This window comes from Schistocerca nitens, chromosome 3 (assembly GCF_023898315.1).
Source record: "Schistocerca nitens isolate TAMUIC-IGC-003100 chromosome 3, iqSchNite1.1, whole genome shotgun sequence".
Classification (NCBI taxonomy): domain Eukaryota; kingdom Metazoa; phylum Arthropoda; class Insecta; order Orthoptera; family Acrididae; genus Schistocerca; species Schistocerca nitens.
The window spans coordinates 714,973,052-714,992,072 of record NC_064616.1 but is presented as its reverse complement, the minus strand read 5'-3'; the positions used below and the strand labels follow the sequence as shown (position 1 = coordinate 714,992,072).

Genomic DNA, 19,021 nt, shown 5'->3' with positions numbered 1-19,021 from the left:
CATTGTCCCTTGGAATTTTGAGCCAGTGTGGACACCTTATTTGGTTGCATAATTTGACTGTGACTAGTATTTATGTTTGATATGCATGTACCTTAGTAGATGCAGAAAAGGCATGAGCTGGACAGAAAGTTTAGACCTGATGCCAGCACAAAAGGCCAGTATTTTCATCTGGTACCTAATGGTCTCAAAAGACATTTTCAAATTGAAAAATTGTAGTAAGTAGGTATCAGCATTTTTATGACAGAAGAATATGGTGCTCAGATTTTATCCTGCTTAAGAAATGACCCAAATTTATTTTTTCATAATAAATTTATGGGAGAGTTATTACCTTTTTTCCATTAGGAAAGTTTGAGTGTTGTAGTGTATGAAACTAGAATGTGCGAAATCTTTCTGAAACTCCTATATTCCAAAGTACACCAGGTTGAAACTCAAAATAAGCAAGGAAAAGTGGAGAGAGAGAGAGAGAGAGAGAGAGAGAGAGAGAGAGAGAGAGAGAGAGATTGATTTTTATCAAGTATTAGCACAATCCATATTACGAAAGATCCTTGCATTCAGTTGGTGAAAAAGCAATGACACCTTCCTATGGATTGTTTGGTGATTACAGAGCTCTTTTCATCCAAGCAGAAATTAAAATTAAAAAGCGACATACAAATTAATTAAGCTTGTAGCCGGTATGATTTTCATAGTGCTCATTGTTACAACATTCTAATGTAAAAGTAGTATGCTATACAACGTTTCGAACAAAATCTGCAAAAAATGCAACATGAGTATGTAAACAATACACCAGTCACATTAATCACTATAATTTCTGATGTCAATATTTTGTGATTGCAATGCTTTGTTGTTCTGTTTCAGGGCTGTATGTGATGATTACTTTAAGGGCCTCCCTGAAAAAGAAAAGATACTAAAGTTTTCTTCACCAAAAGTACTTCGTCTCTTAGAAATCATCAAGCAGTTTAAACCTGTCCGATGTCTTTGTGTTAGAGAAGAAAATCAGTCTGTAAAAGACACTAAAATATGCACTGTTCCTGAATGTTGTGGTGTGATTAAAAACAGAGAATTTCCAGAAGAAACTATTTCTGTATTAAGTTATGACAGATCTTTACTCCTGTCACTAAACTTTTCGCCAAGTGTTGATGCAATCAAAATTCAGAATCATGTGAAATGCAAAGACTTACCCTTCAGTATATGTGATACAGCTGAATGCCAAAGAATGTCGAATCACATATATGATAATAACAGCATGAACTGTTTTATAAAGCATCGTTCATTTCCAGTTTGCATATACAACTGTTCTCTACGGACCTGTGGGGATGAAGACATTCATGGAAAGCATGTCCACATGAATGGTAGTACTCTGAAGATTGTTAGTGAACAATTTTCAATAGCCAACGTGTTAAGAAATGTTTGGAATTCGTGTAGGAGCAGCTTGCATTCCAGTTCAGAAAGTTTGTGTCATGTTGAACTAAATAAACTGTCTCCTGTGAGCTTATTAACCACTTTGCATATCAATAATTGTGACTGTATTCACTGTAAATACCATGCTTATGTTTCCTTACATGAGGGATATAGTGAAGAAAATAATGTGGATGAATGTGTTGTTAGTGTGCTGTCAAAGAATGACGTATCCACTTTCTGTGAGAATTTGAGTAGTGAAGTGTCTTTAAATAATACATTGACAAAATCATATTTTGATAACTATGATGATGATCAGAAGAGTGAGCCTTCCACTCCCTGCAGAGCAGTAATTGGAAGAGGACGTTCATCAAAACAACTACGAAAGGCTGGACCTGGGTCTGGAAAGTTCGATGTTCAAGGCAGAAATTTCCGAAATGCCTTGCAGGATGACGCAGATGCACTTTGTGGCATAGTGTTTGTTGAGAAGAAATTCACAGCTAAGATCCTGTATCACCTTTTAAATGTTAGTTTTTGCAAAATTATGTTTCCTCTTTATGTTGTTTCAGACTGTGTATAAATTGAAAGATTTTGCCTGCACATCTAATTGCATATGTGCAGTGAAACATTAGAAAAAAATAGAAATTTTTGAGTGCAATGTATAGTTTGCTGTGTTTACAGAGATAAGGTTAGTAGATAATCAGTTTCTAATGAATTTCATAGTGCCGCAGAAATGATTCTTGTGTTATACAGCAGAAATAGTTCCTAAGTTACCTATAACATGTAGTTATGTGTTGTCTTTCTGTGCTCTCCTTCCCTGAACAACCTTGCATGATCTCAGCATAGTTTATTGGAATCACAGTCTGGTGAATTCATATCTTACCTATATCATGTATAACTGATATTGTTTCTAACGTATTTCATTAGAACATATAACTCAAATGAGAGAGGCTTAGAGAAGTTGTTGTCCAGGATCAAATACATCCTGCATGTACGTGCTAAAAAACTTGCGTTCTTCATACATGACAGATAAATTCTGTTTTCATGTATTTCCAACAGGGATTTGGAACTGTACACTATTGTATATGTTCATATGAAATATGGTGCTAAGTATGGCATTGGCACAAGGAATTTTGAATGGATAAAGGCTAATATGTAATTAATTGTGATAGGGAAGTAATAGCTTAACACGCAGTTGATAACCAGGTAATTAGAGATCTGTCATTATGCATAAGTGATGTCAATCAAGTACATGCAATGTTTTCTGTTTGTACTTATAATGACTGTTAATAAGTGTGTTACTCAATCCACAGTAAATCTACTTCTTTCAAAACTGCCATTTTCACATAAACGTTATTCAGTAATTATGTATTTACCAATTCACATTACATGGGTTGAAGCTGTGTGCAGGATGTGGTCCAGAATCGAAGTCCCAACATTTTTTGTCAGCAGTCTTATCAACTGGTTCATTTCATTACACGTTTCACTGCAGAGTGGTGGATTCCATTCCCAAGCCTAGTTTTTATTGTACATTGCTTTTGCCATCTCTGACATACAGAATGGAACTTTCAACAAGTCTGGCTCGGAATATCATTTCATTTTATTTACAAAACTTAACTTTTTTTAGTCACTTTTGTTACCATAATTAGTTTATGCATGGTGAATTTCAAAAACGTGCTGTTGAAATACAAACTGTCAAATTATTCTGTATTGAAAAGTAATGGAAGCAGAAAAAAGTATAATGGTTCATAAATTTTATTAAGATAGTCACAGACCTGTATCTTTCCCATTGTAATATGGGTAAACTTAAGTTTCATGTATTTACTCCTTGAAAGTTTACATGCAACAAGCCCCACATATCTGAAATGGGAACATTTAGATAAAAGGTGACAAACGTTCAGAGAACATGAATTCAGTTCTCCATCTGGTCATCCAGATTTATGTTTTCTGTTGTCTTCCTAAACCACTTAAAACAAACACCAGGATGATACCTTCGAAACATGACACAGACTTCCTCAGATTCTCCTATCTGATCTTGATCTCCATTTCTAATGGTAATAAAAGATTGCAAAAACTCGCATTGGTTGAATGGTAAAATTCAGTGAACAGATCAAAAGCTACCATACAGTGGATAAGTCTGATGTTAAGGGCAAAGATAATTGACAGAAACGCAAAATTTTAAATTCTACCTATGAAAATATATTCATATATGATGATTCTGTTGCTGTATCACTTTTTTAATGGTTTACAAACTCACCACTGAATGATATTGAAATAAGTACTCCTGGTCTTGAGAAACAATTATGAATATTCAAATAGATCTAGGAACCTGGCCCGATGGAATTCGTTTCCTTTCTTTGCTTTTCCTTTTAGACTTTTACCTCAAATGTGCTGCAGAATTAAGCCCTCTCTGAGCTAATGTTTCTCAAGAATCTCATGCACTGTGAATAATCTTGTATGACTGGCAAAGAACACAAGTCATTTTTGTTAATAAAAAAAAAAGATAAAGTAATTGTTACACAGAACTACAGGCCAGTTTCCCTAATGTCTGTCTGTTGCAGATTCCTACTGCATAATGTAAACTTAAACCTTATGACATTGCATGAGGACCTTCTCGCAAGGAAGCAATACATAATTTGTGTAAAACACAATTGGCTTTATTCTCCTTACAGGGTGGTTTTGTTAAATGAACACAAATTGTAGAAAACAATTTCTGAGAGAATAAGGAGGAAAACAGCTCATATGGACATACAACCCACACTGGAGAGGGTGCAATGTTGTACACAATGGCAGCACACTCACACATCAGTACTGGGGGGCATCCACTTCACCCTGAAGCAGACTCACTCTGGCATGGCCATGTGTCGTGTAGTCCAGCACTGAGAGATGACGGCCTGGTATACCAACTGGAATCAGGCCAGGATGGTCTTTATATGTGGAATGGCAGATGGCAGCAGGACTATATCAGGACAAGTATTCCTACTGACAGCAATTGCTCCGCAAACTGTTTACAACAGAGTTTCATCATTTGTATGACAAGCACCCATTATGCTTGTGCCACCATTCGATTGCAGGATGACACTTTTGAACATGCACATCAGTCACTGCTGCAGAGTGTTCATGCATGCGTAGAGGCATGAGGGGGCTGCTTCAAACACCTTGTCTAACGGTAGCCTCATTACATCATGTCAGGTACCATGCTTTACTGTACAGGCATTATGAATTAATAAATATGATAGACACTGTGCATTTCCGGCCACATGCCCCTAAGACTTTTTTTGCACCTTATCCTCTCAGAGGGCTGCAGTTTTTCTCCATTTACCAAAATCATCATGTATGTATCTTGTAAACAGTATATGCAGGTGAACAGATGGATAAACTCTTCATAGGTTTTTTGAAGGTGTTTGACACTACCACATTATTGAGTGGTGACTGAGATACAGGCTTATATCCTAACAAAAATGTGATTAATTCGAAGAATTTCAACGTGATATAGCCCAGTAAATTATAGTGCATGGCAGTGTTCAACAGAAATGAAATTTATATTGCATGTGTCTCAAGGATGTGTAATAGGACTGCCAGTGTTCTCAATATACATAAACAATTTCTCCAATAAAGTCAGCAGCACTCCTGGTTGTTCATTGACAATGTTGTTTTCTACAGAAAAGTATTGTAAGGAAGTACAGAATGATTAATAAAGCATTTCCACATGTTGTATTGAATGACAGAACTCTTTAAATATGGACATATGCGAGATCATGCCTAGAACAGAGTGAAAGAACACAATATCTTCTGGTGATGAGAGGCTTCCACATCATTTAAATATCTTTGGATCATATTACAATCCTTTAAATATCTTTGTATCATATTAAGATTCAATATGGAATAGGAAACTGGTAGTAAGAAAAATGGACTGATGACTCAATTTGATTTGGAGAGTTATAGAAAAGTGATAGAGGAATTTTCATACTAAATGCTATGAGCAAAATTGTAAAGTGCTGCTTCAGACTTTGACGTTCATATCAAGTAAGCATCACAGTAGATATCGAATAAATTTAGGGAAGTGCTATGGAAATGGTAATGGGTCAGTGCTGCTCATGCAGAACACAGTAGAAATACTCACGGAATCCTTCTTCCTTATGGGTTACACCTACCAACTATTTATAGTCTGTCATTCTACATCTTTGTTGTGCTTCTCAAACATTTTTCCCCCACAGTTTATTCCACAGCATGCTCGTGGTTGTCTAGTGGGTAGAGCACTAGACTGTGGCCCTGGAGCTTCCAGGTTCAATCCTGGATAGGGATGGGCATTTTCATCCTTCCAGTGCCTCCAGGACATCCAAATGAGTATTGGGGATTTTTCTCAAAGGTAAATGGCAGCTGGGGCTAGGGGCCTGCCACCCAATCCCATCCTAGTATGTGGGATACACACAGCCTGCAGTCAGGCTGAGTGTCTGGTGACAGACTTGTATCACAGGCATTACCTTTATCTTTATGTTATAGCATGTTTTGGCAGACTCAGATTACATTTCTGAGGACATAGTTATGAAAATTAATTTATTTAAGAAAGATCTTCTGTTCTTACAAATCACTGGAATGAGGAAAGAAGCAGCATTGGACAGAGGATGGGCCACATAAGCAAGGTGTCAAGACACTGTATCTTAGATTACAAAATTACAAACTTGTGTTATTTGTTAGGGCCTCCACAGTAGGGATAACATTCTGAAATACATGGTTAGGGCTTCAGAGGTATAGGCAAGAGTTATAGAACATTGCCCACATGATAGGAGTGAAAGGATATAGTTTGGCATAGGATAAAGTGTGACCACCATGAGTGGTGGAAGAAGATACAGGACCAATTATGAGAGGAGGTAGCCGAGAAAGATAGTGAGATGTTTATTTGGAGTGTAAAGACAATATTGAAGTAAGAGGCAAGATGTATGAATCTAGTTGGGAGGTGAATAAGAAGGAAATGAATGGCAACAAGAACCATGAATGTGACTAGGAAGGGGAAAGAAACAAGTGAGGGACAGGGGCTAACAAGATAAAGACCTTGAAGGTCTGCAGAATTGAAGGATTTATTGAATGCACAGTTCTCACCTGCTACGTTCAGAAAAGTATATTTGGTTGAGGAATACATCCAGATATCAGGAAGATTGTGAAGCAGCCGTTGAAGCTGACCACATTGTGCTGAGAAGCATACTCTACAACAGTGCAGTTTAAGTTATCATTGGCTACAGTTCACAATGGGCTTTGATACAGCTGAGCAGTTGGTGCGTGACCATCTACACACAGAAGGGTATATAGTGGTTGCTGTGAAGTTTATATGAAACTGGATCTTTTACAAGGGTATGATAAAGGAGCAAATAGTTGGGAGCACAAGTGCTGTAAAGACAAATTTTGTACTTGGGGTACACAGTAAAATACTACTTTTAGGCAGAATTTTGAAAGGGTCTGTCTTATTTTGGTGCAGAGTAGATGTCAGGGTCACATTGTGGAAAAGGGAGTTGGAATTGGTGGGGGGGGGGGGTGCCACTTTCATGGTTGATTATCCAGTATGTGTGAACTAAGAGCATGGAAGGATGTGGCACAAGAGATTCATGTGTCATCCAGGTGAGGAGAGTGGAGCCATCAAACATTTTAGAAAAGGGACTGATTTTTCACTGCAGGTGTCTCAACTTTGAGTGGGAAAGCTGTAAAAGGAGAACACTAGTATGAATGCAGTATAGTCTCCTATAACTACTCTTCAGAATTTGATTTAAGTAGCTATAATTTAACCTCTATTGTTGCCCTTAAAGACTTGTTGTGTTATTGTCTCTCAGGGTATCATGTTAATCTTCATATAGCAGTTTTTGTTAGTTTTCTTCCTATTGTGCCAATAGGTTATCGTGACTAGATAGTGATTCTTGATGTCTGTGTCTTATTTATTTGCATCCAACAAAATTGAAATATGATTTTTGCTAAAAGAACTGTCTTGACATATTTTTGAACAGTTTATTTTTTAGGGTTTCATACCGTACGTGGTAAAAACGGAATCCTTATAGGATCACTTTGTTGTCCGTTTGCCTGTCCATCTCGTAAGACCCATTTTTCTAAGGAAATGGTGTATATATTAAGTTGAAATTTGTGTCAGATACTAAGGTCTACAGTCCCTCACTGGTGTAAAAAATTCAAGCTTGTAAGTCAGTGCAGTGAAAAGATACGGCCATTTATGTCACATATTTTGATACTCGCAGACTCACTTGTCAAAACCTAGAGCTGAATTGTCTTGGATGTGGGTCTGGTGGTCTGGCAATCAAGCACAATATTATTATCTTTATACATAGTTAAGTTTGTGCAGAACCTGCAGACCATGAATCCTACTCACACTTGAATATTTTTAGGGCCGTTGTTTTGTTTTATTTCCCGATATTTCGTAGTTACAGTTGCAAGCTTTTTGTGGTATACTCTTTTCCTCAAGTTATCTACAGAGAAGGTGATAGTGATCTGGTCATAAAATTTGAGTTGAATTTGTATTTTCGACAGAACTACAGTGCCCTGTTTTTTACCATATCACCTAAGTTGACTTTGCCTTTGTGATTAAATTTCCACACCATTATCTAACAATATAAGATAATTATTAAAGACCTTACGATTTCTTTGTTGGAAGTAGGAATGGGTGTTGCGTGAATGAGTTGTTCAGACTGAATGCTCGACTTGTATAAAGTGTGAACTAACCATTCAGTTTCAATGAACTGATATTTCCAATACTTCACAATTCTCACACTTCTTAGTATTCACAACTCATTTGATTTGGCTGTGGCTCACTTACCCACTCTCTTTCCCAGGCCCATTACATCAATGCTGTGTCACTCGTTCCACCTTCTCTTCACAGTTCCATCCTCTCTACCAGCTGTGATCTTACACCATTAAAGATATAAACAGAGACACTAACACTGGCAGTGCAGTCATTATGCAAGTAAAATGCCTGTGTTGAGAGTCTGGAAGCGAAGCATGCATAGAATCCGTGGCCAAAAGATAATCCTCATTGTAGAAATGTTTATGTCACATCATAACTTAAATAATTACATAAATGACACTTTGAGGATTAGTGTAATTAAATTAAAAAGATATTTAAATGAATAAGAATAAACAAATTGGTATCATTTCTGAAGTGAATGTTTAGAGATTCCCATTTAGAAACATGATTTGTTCCACTCTTTTCCTGTCAGGCAATTTCTTCTGTCTTCTATATGGTGTCCTGTGTTTGAGAACACTCTTTCACACAGCGTGTAGGTTTGCAACAATACACAGTCGCATTTTTGCAAGTTCAAAGAGTGACAGGTATACTGACTACCATTCAGACCACCACTGCAGTGGAGTGCCTTCCCTCTATAGCAGGGGTTCTTGCAAATCTTTGCCAACTTCCATTATTGCAGCAGATCTTGGATGTGGATTACTCTGCTGCCTGGAAAATGCCTCATCAAATTCAACCCAGAGATATGAAGTAGATTGGTGATTGGGACTGGGATTTTTGTAGTAGGAGTGGATGCATCCATTGCATATTTCTCATAATGCCTGATAAGGTTTAATTTTACTGTCCCACTAGAATTTTTATCAGAAAATTCGTCTAATTTGAACCAGGGATTCAATGAGTTGCTTCTGTGAAAGTTGAATTTTTTGCTATACTGCAAAATTGCTGGTACTCCATCAGTCATCTGCTGCACATCACCACGAATTTCAGTGTTACTGACAACTCTGTAACACCATATTTCCGATGAGTAGAAATCTGTGGATAATTGATAGTTATGAGTGACATCAGATAATTCTTGACATCAGCTATTATTTGCAGTGTATCAGAGGTTGAATTCCACCTTGTTGTGGTATCATGTTTTAGTGTCAGGACAGTCTTTTCAACTGTTCCTGCATCATTTCGAGTTTCATGCTGGTCTGCAAACTACTTTTAAAAGATCAAAGATTTTTTAACTTTGTTCAGAATGAGATGAATGTGCTGAAGCCCATTTTGAACAGTTAATTTCAGCGTTGTGCAAAACAGGGAATATGTTTCCAGGCTGAGAGTCTTATAGCTGCCACAATATTGGCAGTATTATATCTAACTACACACATGACATTTTCTTCAGTGCCCCGTTCCAAGATAACACATCACAGTTCTTCGGAAAGGTTCTCTAAAGTGTACCTTTCATCGTATTTAAAGTGCTCGAGGAAGGAAGGTGCCACCTCCAGGTCTTTAACAAAGTATGCTGACAGTGTAAAATAGCTCTGATTTCTGATTGAAGTCCACCCACCCATCGTCAACACAACTGCTTCTGCAGTATTAATTTTGGTTTTCGTTACTTCCTTTGTCATGGCATACTGTTGCTGGGGAAGTGTGCTGGAAATGGTCTTCCGTAAGTGCTATTTGGTTTACCTATGATCTTTTGAAAATACCTGCTGTCAGCTACACTAAAGAGCAGATAACCTAACCACAATCTCTAGAAATATAACATCTATCTTCTGGTTTCTTTTGTTAGACATAGGCTCCACAAAGCACATAGCCAATGTGTCTTGATATTGAGGTCAGCTTATTGCTGTTGAAGTGGCACTGTTATCCTCTGGCACTGGCTGCTGTTCGGTTCTGGCAGTTGTTGAGGTCAGTTGCACATCATCTGGGTTATCTTTCGAAGAAATGTTGAAAGGTGCAGGAGCAGGAGGCACTAAATTCCTGACAGACAGACAGACAGAGAGACTGTTTGATGCATCATACGAACATAATGAGCAATTTTAAATGTATTTCGTCCTCTGTATGAAACAGACCTTGAGCAAAAGTTGCATTTGACTTCCCAGTCACCTAAACTGGTGAAGAAATCTCAAATTTCACTACTTTTCCATGATAGTGAGCTGTTAGCCATAGTGAAACAGTGAACAGAAACAAAAACACCCCAGGGAAAGGGGTGGCTCCTTCATGCCCTTTATGCCACCCCCTGCAGCCTTTTTATGCTGATTCTGAATGGCGGTGTGTCTAGAATAGTTTCCTCAGCCTTTTTTCTCATGTCAACACCTTGTTGTTTGAAGCGTTACAGGAGAAAGTTATAGGCACATTTGAGCCAGGTTTCAAACTTGAGCATCACAATAGTTGGGGATTACAATGTTTCGAAAAAGTAATCCTATGATTGTGTTGCACATTGTAGTTTAGTATTGCTTACTTTTTTAATCCAATAATAATAATGATGGTGATGTTACTGTCATTAGAGAGAATACTGAATTTAAAAAATTTATCAATTTTGGGGGGGGGGGGGGGGGAGGAAGAGGAGAGGTACTCGATTTTGTTTACCTAGGCATAAATTGTGTGTGATACAGTACATTTTGAGTTTTATCTCCACAAATACTCATTAAAGTTTTCTATATCTAGTAAGAAAGCATATAAGAAGTAATTTTGGTAAAATTTATTTTAATTTCATAAGTGAGCCCATTTTGATACACAGATTTACTATAAAAGTACAAATAAATATAAAACTTTCTTCATATGCATTTTGTTGTACTAGAAACAATCTTTTCCTGTAACTATTCACGGAAATCTCATAAATGATGTAAACTATCGATGAAAAGCTACACATGTTAACAGCAGACATTATTTCATGCCTAAAGCAAAGTTAGAGGGATTTTGTTTGAATGTGATAGAGATACATTTTGGTGTGTTCAAACATTATAAGTATGACTGTTATAATGGTGTAATTTTTGCTTGTTACTTATCCTTTGTGATTACTATTCATTTCTAGAACTATGTTTACAGTATTGTTTTGAAGTTTTGTCTTAGTATACAAGAAATTACTGCTCAGCTCTTTAAGCTCCCATTCATAGTCACAAAACATAATGAAAATTTTCTTAATGGAAGTGAATATAGTTTCATATATTGCTTCTGTTAGATCATTTTATGCCATAGGATTCAAATATTTTTATATATTATTTGTAACTTGTACTTATACATCACAAGTAACACAAAGATTTTTTTAAATAAAAGCTATAAAAAATGCAACGCACTAAATCATTGTGGACATTGTTCCCACCTCTGAAACATTGATTCATTCAGTATCATATGCTTTTAAACCTCACAGATTTGATATTTAAAGCCTGCTGCTGTCATACGTCATGCATTTAAATGTCAAGTGGAACCCACATATGATAGGAAATTCAATTGTGTTCATCACCATTTATTTTCAATTCATAACTAAGTGCAAGTAATGTGAATTTGCACAAAAAGAAACACCTTTGTGCAATGCATGCCAATAGCGGCAGCAGTACTGATGTGTTGCTTGCATTGATCAATGGAAAATACTTCTTCAGTGACCTATATCAGGTCGATAATTAGCCGTGGTTCTAAGTTCAGAGCAGCTTGTTCCATGGCATGGCAATGTTTAAAGGAAAAAAAAGTTGATTTAGAGAGATGGAGGTGAAAGAATATGCATACCAAAACTTCCTTGGAACCAAGCATTATGGATGGATGGTCATATTCAATACAATATTTTCCCCAATACAGTGCTTTTGTGCTTGTTGTCATCATTAATGTGTTATGTTAGTGTGACACTGTTTTACATTGCTGTTGTAGGAAACTGAAAAGTTGGTACATCAGTCACTGTCATCTTCCAGTGTAATGTTTTGTGGACTCGGTCCTCATTGATTATGTTCTTATGTAGTTTAAAGAATTTCTTGGTGCCATTAATTTATTGCAATTCCTGATATATAATATTTCAACATCTTTAGGCAGATTTGTGTGCATTATTTGTTTTAATCCATTTTCATCAAGTGCAGTATCAGAATAAATGATAGGAAGTGATTAAGTGTTGCTTGTTTCAGAAAGTTAACAGGTCAGGTCAGAAAAAGATGAGATTTTATTGAAGTGTCAAAAGTTAATAACTTATAAAACAGGAAGGAGCATACAGCCACCATCATCATCATCATCATCAGTTCCTTTATTGTGGATGGTCCAGGCTACTTGATGTCTTCCTTCCTTTTTTTTTTTAATATAATCTGAGGTAACAAAACAACTATTATATACAACATGAGGTAACTTAGTTCAGTATGACTGAAATTGTATCTGGAATATTGATTACTGATTACACAATACAGTTAAGTATTGACATATCTTGTGAAGGATCCAGTGGTGGGTCATTTGCTGGTCCTTCATCAAGGTTATCAGTGTGTTAGCTAAAATTGAGAATATCATTGTCATTGGTCAAAGAAGGTTCTCCTGCATTTTTGTGGACTCTCTTGTAGATGAGACAAATTTGTGAGCAATATAAGTCTGCCTTCTTACACCCACAACTATTGCATTGGTCTTTCTTGCATCTGCATGAATTCTGTTTTAAAATTGCATCTGGTGCAAGGTTCTGGAAAGTGGTGACTGACACGAAACCTCTTTTGGTTCCCAATCTTCAGAAGTGTGCTAATGCTAATAGTCTGGTCTCAGCTAAACCTCGTAAACAACCTTCAGGAAGTGCTGCCATGCTGCTGCCTTAGTGGGGGGGGGGAGGGGGGGGGGAGGGGGGGTGTAATGAAGTGAAATTGGATTTAGTCTTGTCTTGGAGGAGGATGATAAATATTGCTTGTACCACAAGTTATTGAGTGAATTCAGTTGGACAGCGTAAATATTATTGAAAAGTCCAATTAAACTACTGCCAAGCATAATGTAACTTGTAGCTCCCATGAATATCATTAAGAAATGAAAAATCAAAACTATGTGGTAATATTGGACAGTTCATGGTCATCCTGATGACTTGCAAGAATATCTTGTGTACTGTGGCTGATCAAATGTTAAAGTGCAGGTAATTTAGTTTAATGATTTAGTCACCTCTTCTCCAATCAACAGTGCAGTGTATGATAATTACTTGGAGATCCATTAATGAATGGCTGGCAATTAGCCAATGTTGCTTCATATGGGCCATCGCTTTTGTCTATACCATCCAGGAATGCACAGAATTTCTTTGTTTTTTCCATATAACCACAATAAATGAGGTACAGATGAGATTACCATATCAGTGGATGGGTATTTTCATGAAGATCTAAGATCTTTCTGAAAGTGACTGAAATAGACAGCTCCTAATCTCCCAACATATTCTGTCAAAGATTGCAGTTTTAGTCAAGGGAATAAATTTCTCAGGAGCAACTGCACTTCTTGAGCTAATACATAGTATGCCACCCTTTACATGAAAAGTATTGTGCCCATCAGTAGGTTGAGCATTAAAGTTAACATTAAGAAAAACAGAATTTGTTTACTGGTAGTAGATGACTTATGATTCTTGACACTTCCAAAACTTCTGTGTAAGATGGACAAAATCCTAGGGATGACAGCACACTAATAGGATTCTCATACTGTTTGTCCAGAAATGCTGCCAGTCCAAACTGGTCTGGTAAAATACACGATTTTCATCTCAACTGTCATCAAATTATACAGGGTGAACCAAAACTACACTTACAAACTTTCAGCGGTTCCTCAGGGATACCTTCTAAGTATTATGATACAAGGTATCCATGTTCTCCTTTTTCGTGTTACAGAGTTATTGCATTTTGTTTGATTGCATTGAAAATAGTACACAACAGTGCAGACATCAACAGCATGTGCTCTGTGTCTTGTTTGGAAACAAACTTGCGGTACTTGCTGTAGACAACAATAATGTCCACTTTACTCTTCACCCTCTAGCTTTAATTCAGTACTGTACTGTTCCGCTTTATGTTTGTATTTCTGGTAGTGTCAGTTGTATGTTAACAGTGATACATAGCAGTATGGGTAGGTTTACTGATGATGAGTTGACTAATATGTACTTTGTTTATTATCTCACTGAATGCAGTGGAAGAATGGCATGATGATGCTTGTACTGAGCTCTTCCTGCTATGACAACAGCTGCAGCACAGTCCTTGTGCATTTGTACATAGGCTTTTACAAGAAATCAGGTGTGTTGTACATTTTTGTGATTGCATATTAAAGTCTTTTCCATTTCTGTGGTTCTGTTTGCTCAAAAGTGAAAGTAATTGGGGTAACAAACTGAGTAAATCACAATTATATTATTACTCTCTAATGAGCTGCCAGAGAGTGTGGATCCCTTGTATCAAAATACTTTGAAGGTATCCATGAACGACCACTGAAAGTTTGTCAGCAGAGTTGGGGTTCACAGTGTAATACTAGTACTATAGATTTCTTTTTCTATATGTCATGATGTCCACATTTTTATGCAGTATTACAAACTGTAAATACGCAAAATGTGGGTAGTATCATACCATATCATAAACTTGGTTTCATATGTCTTTAACAATTAGAGGGAATTATGTGCCTCCTTTCTTCTTGTTGAGACAGCAACTTTGTTTATACTATCTGTTGTCCAAAATTTGATAGCTTATATTTTGAAAACACCAAGGCTTTTTATTGTTTGCAGTAACTGTTGTCACTATACCACATCTGTATTTCTTGAGTTGAGATTTGACTATCGCAAAGAAAATTGCCTTTATTTTGGTCCATTAACTCATCCAGGTAAAACTGAGACTTCATTGTTTTCAATAAAAATGTAAATATTTTGCACAGCTGTTTCGATTTCGCTGGCAAATGAACTGTGTGATGTGTCTATCTCCGTTTTTGGACAATTGTGCAGTTTTCTCATACACAAATTGTGATATTGGCTATCAGCAGCCACCAAGTTACTAATTGGGGAAATATGTTCCGTTATGCCTTGTTCAGTGTCATCACCACATTCTGCAGCTCATTTTATAACTCTAACCTGTTACACAATGTTGTGATCCGTGTTGTTCTTGTTTTCTTCCTGTGCAAACTCAATTCTTACACAAAAACCACACAAAAGGCAGTGAGTTTGAAACTGGAAGGTACTTCACAAGAATGTGTTGTTGAATGTGATCAGCCCTGCTTAACCCATTTGAGATAGGCAGCAATCACTTTTTCATTTATGTACAGTTTTCTACATTTTTCATGCACTTCAATCAATCTTTTTAACTCAAGATGCACTGACCATCATTCCTCTTCTTGCCTTATTCAGTAAAGTTGTCCAGCCTTTCACCCCATTGTGGTCACCTTGTTCGTTCCATCATGCATCACTTCATGACAGCTAAAGCACACATTTGCAGACATAATGAAAAAAAAAAAAAAAAATACAAACACTGTGGGCCTCTAAAATGAAACTGAACTGCATTTGTTGGTGGCCAAGCAGGTTGCGAGACAGGCATTTCGGGAGTCTAGATTTTAACGAGCAGTGAATAGCAATGAAAGGGGTGAAGTCTTCCCAAGGCAGAAAGAGAGTAGTAAATGTAACACATTCTTTGTCACCTCGCTGTGCCTAAACTATTTGTCTAACAAAAAAAAGTCATAGGTTATTAATTTTTAGTAAATTTAATCCATTTATTTACTGGGTAGTTCTTCCTGATAAGCGCATATTTTCCAAATTATGAGCCAAAAACCAACCAAACACATGATTGTTCGCTTTGCTTTGCATTTTTGTTATGTTTCACTTCTTTGTGCAAACTACAAATGCATGTTCCTCACCACAAAAGTCATAGAGCAAAAATATGAAAACTCCAGAACAAGGGTTAACTTTGAGTTTCAGAAGGCGGAACTAAAAATTGCACTCTGTTTCTACCTGTGTTGATTCAAATAAAGAGATTAGAGTGTAGTACATCTGATGGTTTCTGGGGTACAAATTAACTATTGGCCTGTGTATTATATAAAATTCCATATCTCAGAAAGAGAAACTGTTCGTTTCTGAAGAGGTCAAGTATAATTTCCTCATCATATTTAGATAAGTATAGCTACACTAGAGATTCAGCATAAATTTATGTTTCATTTGTGATGTAATTTATTTCCTTACTGTTAGCTCTATATTTTTTGTAGGAAATTCGTCGTAATGATGAAGATTATAGTTTTGTGGCACCACAATATACAGTTGACAAAGAAGCTGATCCTTTGACAGAGCCTCGGGAAGCAGAAACTGAACACAGAAAACAAGAAGAAGTTTTAAAGAGGTCAGCAGTTTTTTCCATTTATACATTTTTAATTTTTCTCCATTTTTTTCACCGTATAAGATATTGGAAGTTTTTTTTTTAACTTACAGAATTTTAAACTCTGTGACAACTACTGTACAGATTAACAGTCTATGTTATGCCTGTTTTTTTATTATTAATTTTGTTTTTTTGTGTACACAAACATAACAGGTTTCGTATGCGAGAATGTAATCTTCTCATTGGCACATCAGTTTTGGAGGAAGGTATAGATATTCCCAAATGTAACCTGGTTATTCGTTTTGATGTTCCTTCGATGTATCGCTCGTATGTTCAGTCTAAAGGACGTGCTCGTGCTCAGGATGCCTACTACTTATTAATGATTGAAGAGAGTAGAACTGAAGACTTTGTTGAAAACTTGGCCCAGTATTTTGAAATTGAACAGGTAATATTGGTTTTCATTTTATTTTAATATAATTACCATATGCTTAAGATAAAAGCTGTTCACAATATGATCTCTGTTTTAGGGTACTGTATATCAGAAGATAATGACACTTGACTAATTGTATTATCTGTTGAGCGTCCACTCAAGCAAACTGCTGAGAGAGCTGTATTTGCATTTGTGGGGCTCTTGAGATATTGACATAGTAATGTTTATACTTATTGCCAACTGTGCATGGGCCTTAGGAATTGGTGATACTTCTACTGTTTGTACATCCTAATTTTGTAGTTGATTCCTACTTGTCTGGGCTATCTACACTAAAAAAGAAATAATAGGCATTCAAAAGTACAGCAGGGATATCACTGTTGTTTCTTTTAGGTCTTATATATTGTGTGAATCTGTGTGTTCCCATTAATTTCTCATTGTACAAGTGCTGTAACATTCCTATACATTTTGTGTGCATGTTTTAGAATCTTCCAAATGTCCCTGTAAATTGTAGATACTTAAAAAAAATGTGATTAATTTGCTTTCTTCGTTTCCATTTTATTTATTAATGTTCATTATTGTGTTGCATTTTTTTCTTTCCATTTTGTTCTTTAGGTTATCTTTATCAAAAAGTTGTGTTATTGACTTCTGATATGCATTGAACATCTCCTTTGCTTATAATATCTTTTGTAATTTGACCTCCTTTATAATGAAAGTAGGTGATCTCTGCTGTACATTGTCATGAAACATAAGAAATTTTGAAATTTTATGTAACTATAATACAGGCATACAAATTATGCAAACTAATCTTTTGTGGGGCTGTGTTTTATTTTCCTCTTCTTGTTTAAATGAAGTCAGACACATTTCTAAATGTATACTAATACTGCTTTACAGTATTTGTTCGTTGACAAGAAAATTAAAAAAAATCATATAAATCATAATATTGTACACAATATTTTGAAATAATCATAGTCAGCAACTCTACAGCATGAGAATACAGTCACGGAATGTGATCTTTGTGTAACAGTTGCACTTTACTGCTTTAGGGATTTCCTGCCCCCATCATTCACATGAAAAAGGCTCATAAATTTAAATAAAACAAAACATTCAAGGTTCAGTACTTGTGGATCTTGCTCAAGATGAATCCTCATTGAACACACTGCATAAGAGAAACTACAGTCTTTAAATGATGCTCAATCAAGTGCATCCCATACTTGTAAGATAAAATGTTTAGATAAAGTTCTTCATGAAAATGCTACAAAGAGGGGGAGTACACTACCTACTCTAAAGGAGGCAAATTCGTTACAGTATTGTCACAACATTAACCTGTACATAAGCCAAAAAGTTAGAAATACAACATCTGTTGGGTTAAATGTGGAATCTCCTAAATACACTAGCAAAACTGGTGCAAAGGTACAATAAGAAGTGTTAATGCATCTGAAGCAAAGCTATTTTGCCTCATTTTTCACACCCTTGGCATTTTTAGATTACGTCAAATTACTTATAGAGATACATAAAGTGGCATTACCTGATTGTGGGCTATGGAGCATCAAGCTTGTATTAGGATTAATCATACTTGCAGTGTCCTTTTTTCATAAATGTTAAATTTTTTTTTAGTTCTTCAGTGGCTAGTAGGGACATTACTATCCAGTCAAACCTCATGGAAGGGAACAGAAATACTCAAACTAACACTTCCTTTGAAATGTTTCAAAAGTTCAGTAGGCAACTGTAACAGATCATATATTGAGTCTGGGTCTTTTCATTGTATTTATGAGAGCGAAGACTAGAGGGAGGGCTTTTCATCAGTGGAACATGCAATTTGTAGAATCAGCACCCTCTAAATGTGGAGAAACTAATAAATTAAACAGTATATCAGTTATCACTGTACTTAACAAACTGCAACACAACACTGAGAAACCAAAGCACAAAGAAAATAAACATTTGTGCAATACAGTTTCCTAATATGTTACAGATTTCTTTGCTTTCCCTCGCATAAGACACTTGGTGTCTAGAATGTTTGATTCAGCACATCTTAGTCCCAAAACACATTTCAGATTATTATCTGATATCGAGGAGCTCGAGGATGTTTTACACAGGATGATAAGATCAAAGAACTGCTCACAATTACATGTGGCTTGAAACAGATTAGGCATTCATGATTCATGCCTATAAAGGTTGGGTAACTTTTCTGTGGTGTTTTTGAAGTCACGTAGTCTTTCTTGTCAGGTA

At 36.2% G+C, this 19,021-nt stretch overlaps 1 protein-coding gene across 1 annotated transcript in view; it reads left to right on the top strand.

Moving 5' to 3' along the window:
• Positions 1-19,021, top strand: part of LOC126249733 (endoribonuclease Dcr-1-like) — a 284,524-nt gene that overhangs the window by 148,586 nt on the left and 116,917 nt on the right. Inside the window, exons 9-11 of the mRNA XM_049951411.1 lie at positions 856-1,921; positions 16,259-16,389; positions 16,579-16,810. Coding sequence (XP_049807368.1) covers positions 856-1,921; positions 16,259-16,389; positions 16,579-16,810 — 1,429 coding nt within the window. The remainder of the gene's footprint in view (positions 1-855; positions 1,922-16,258; positions 16,390-16,578; positions 16,811-19,021) is intronic.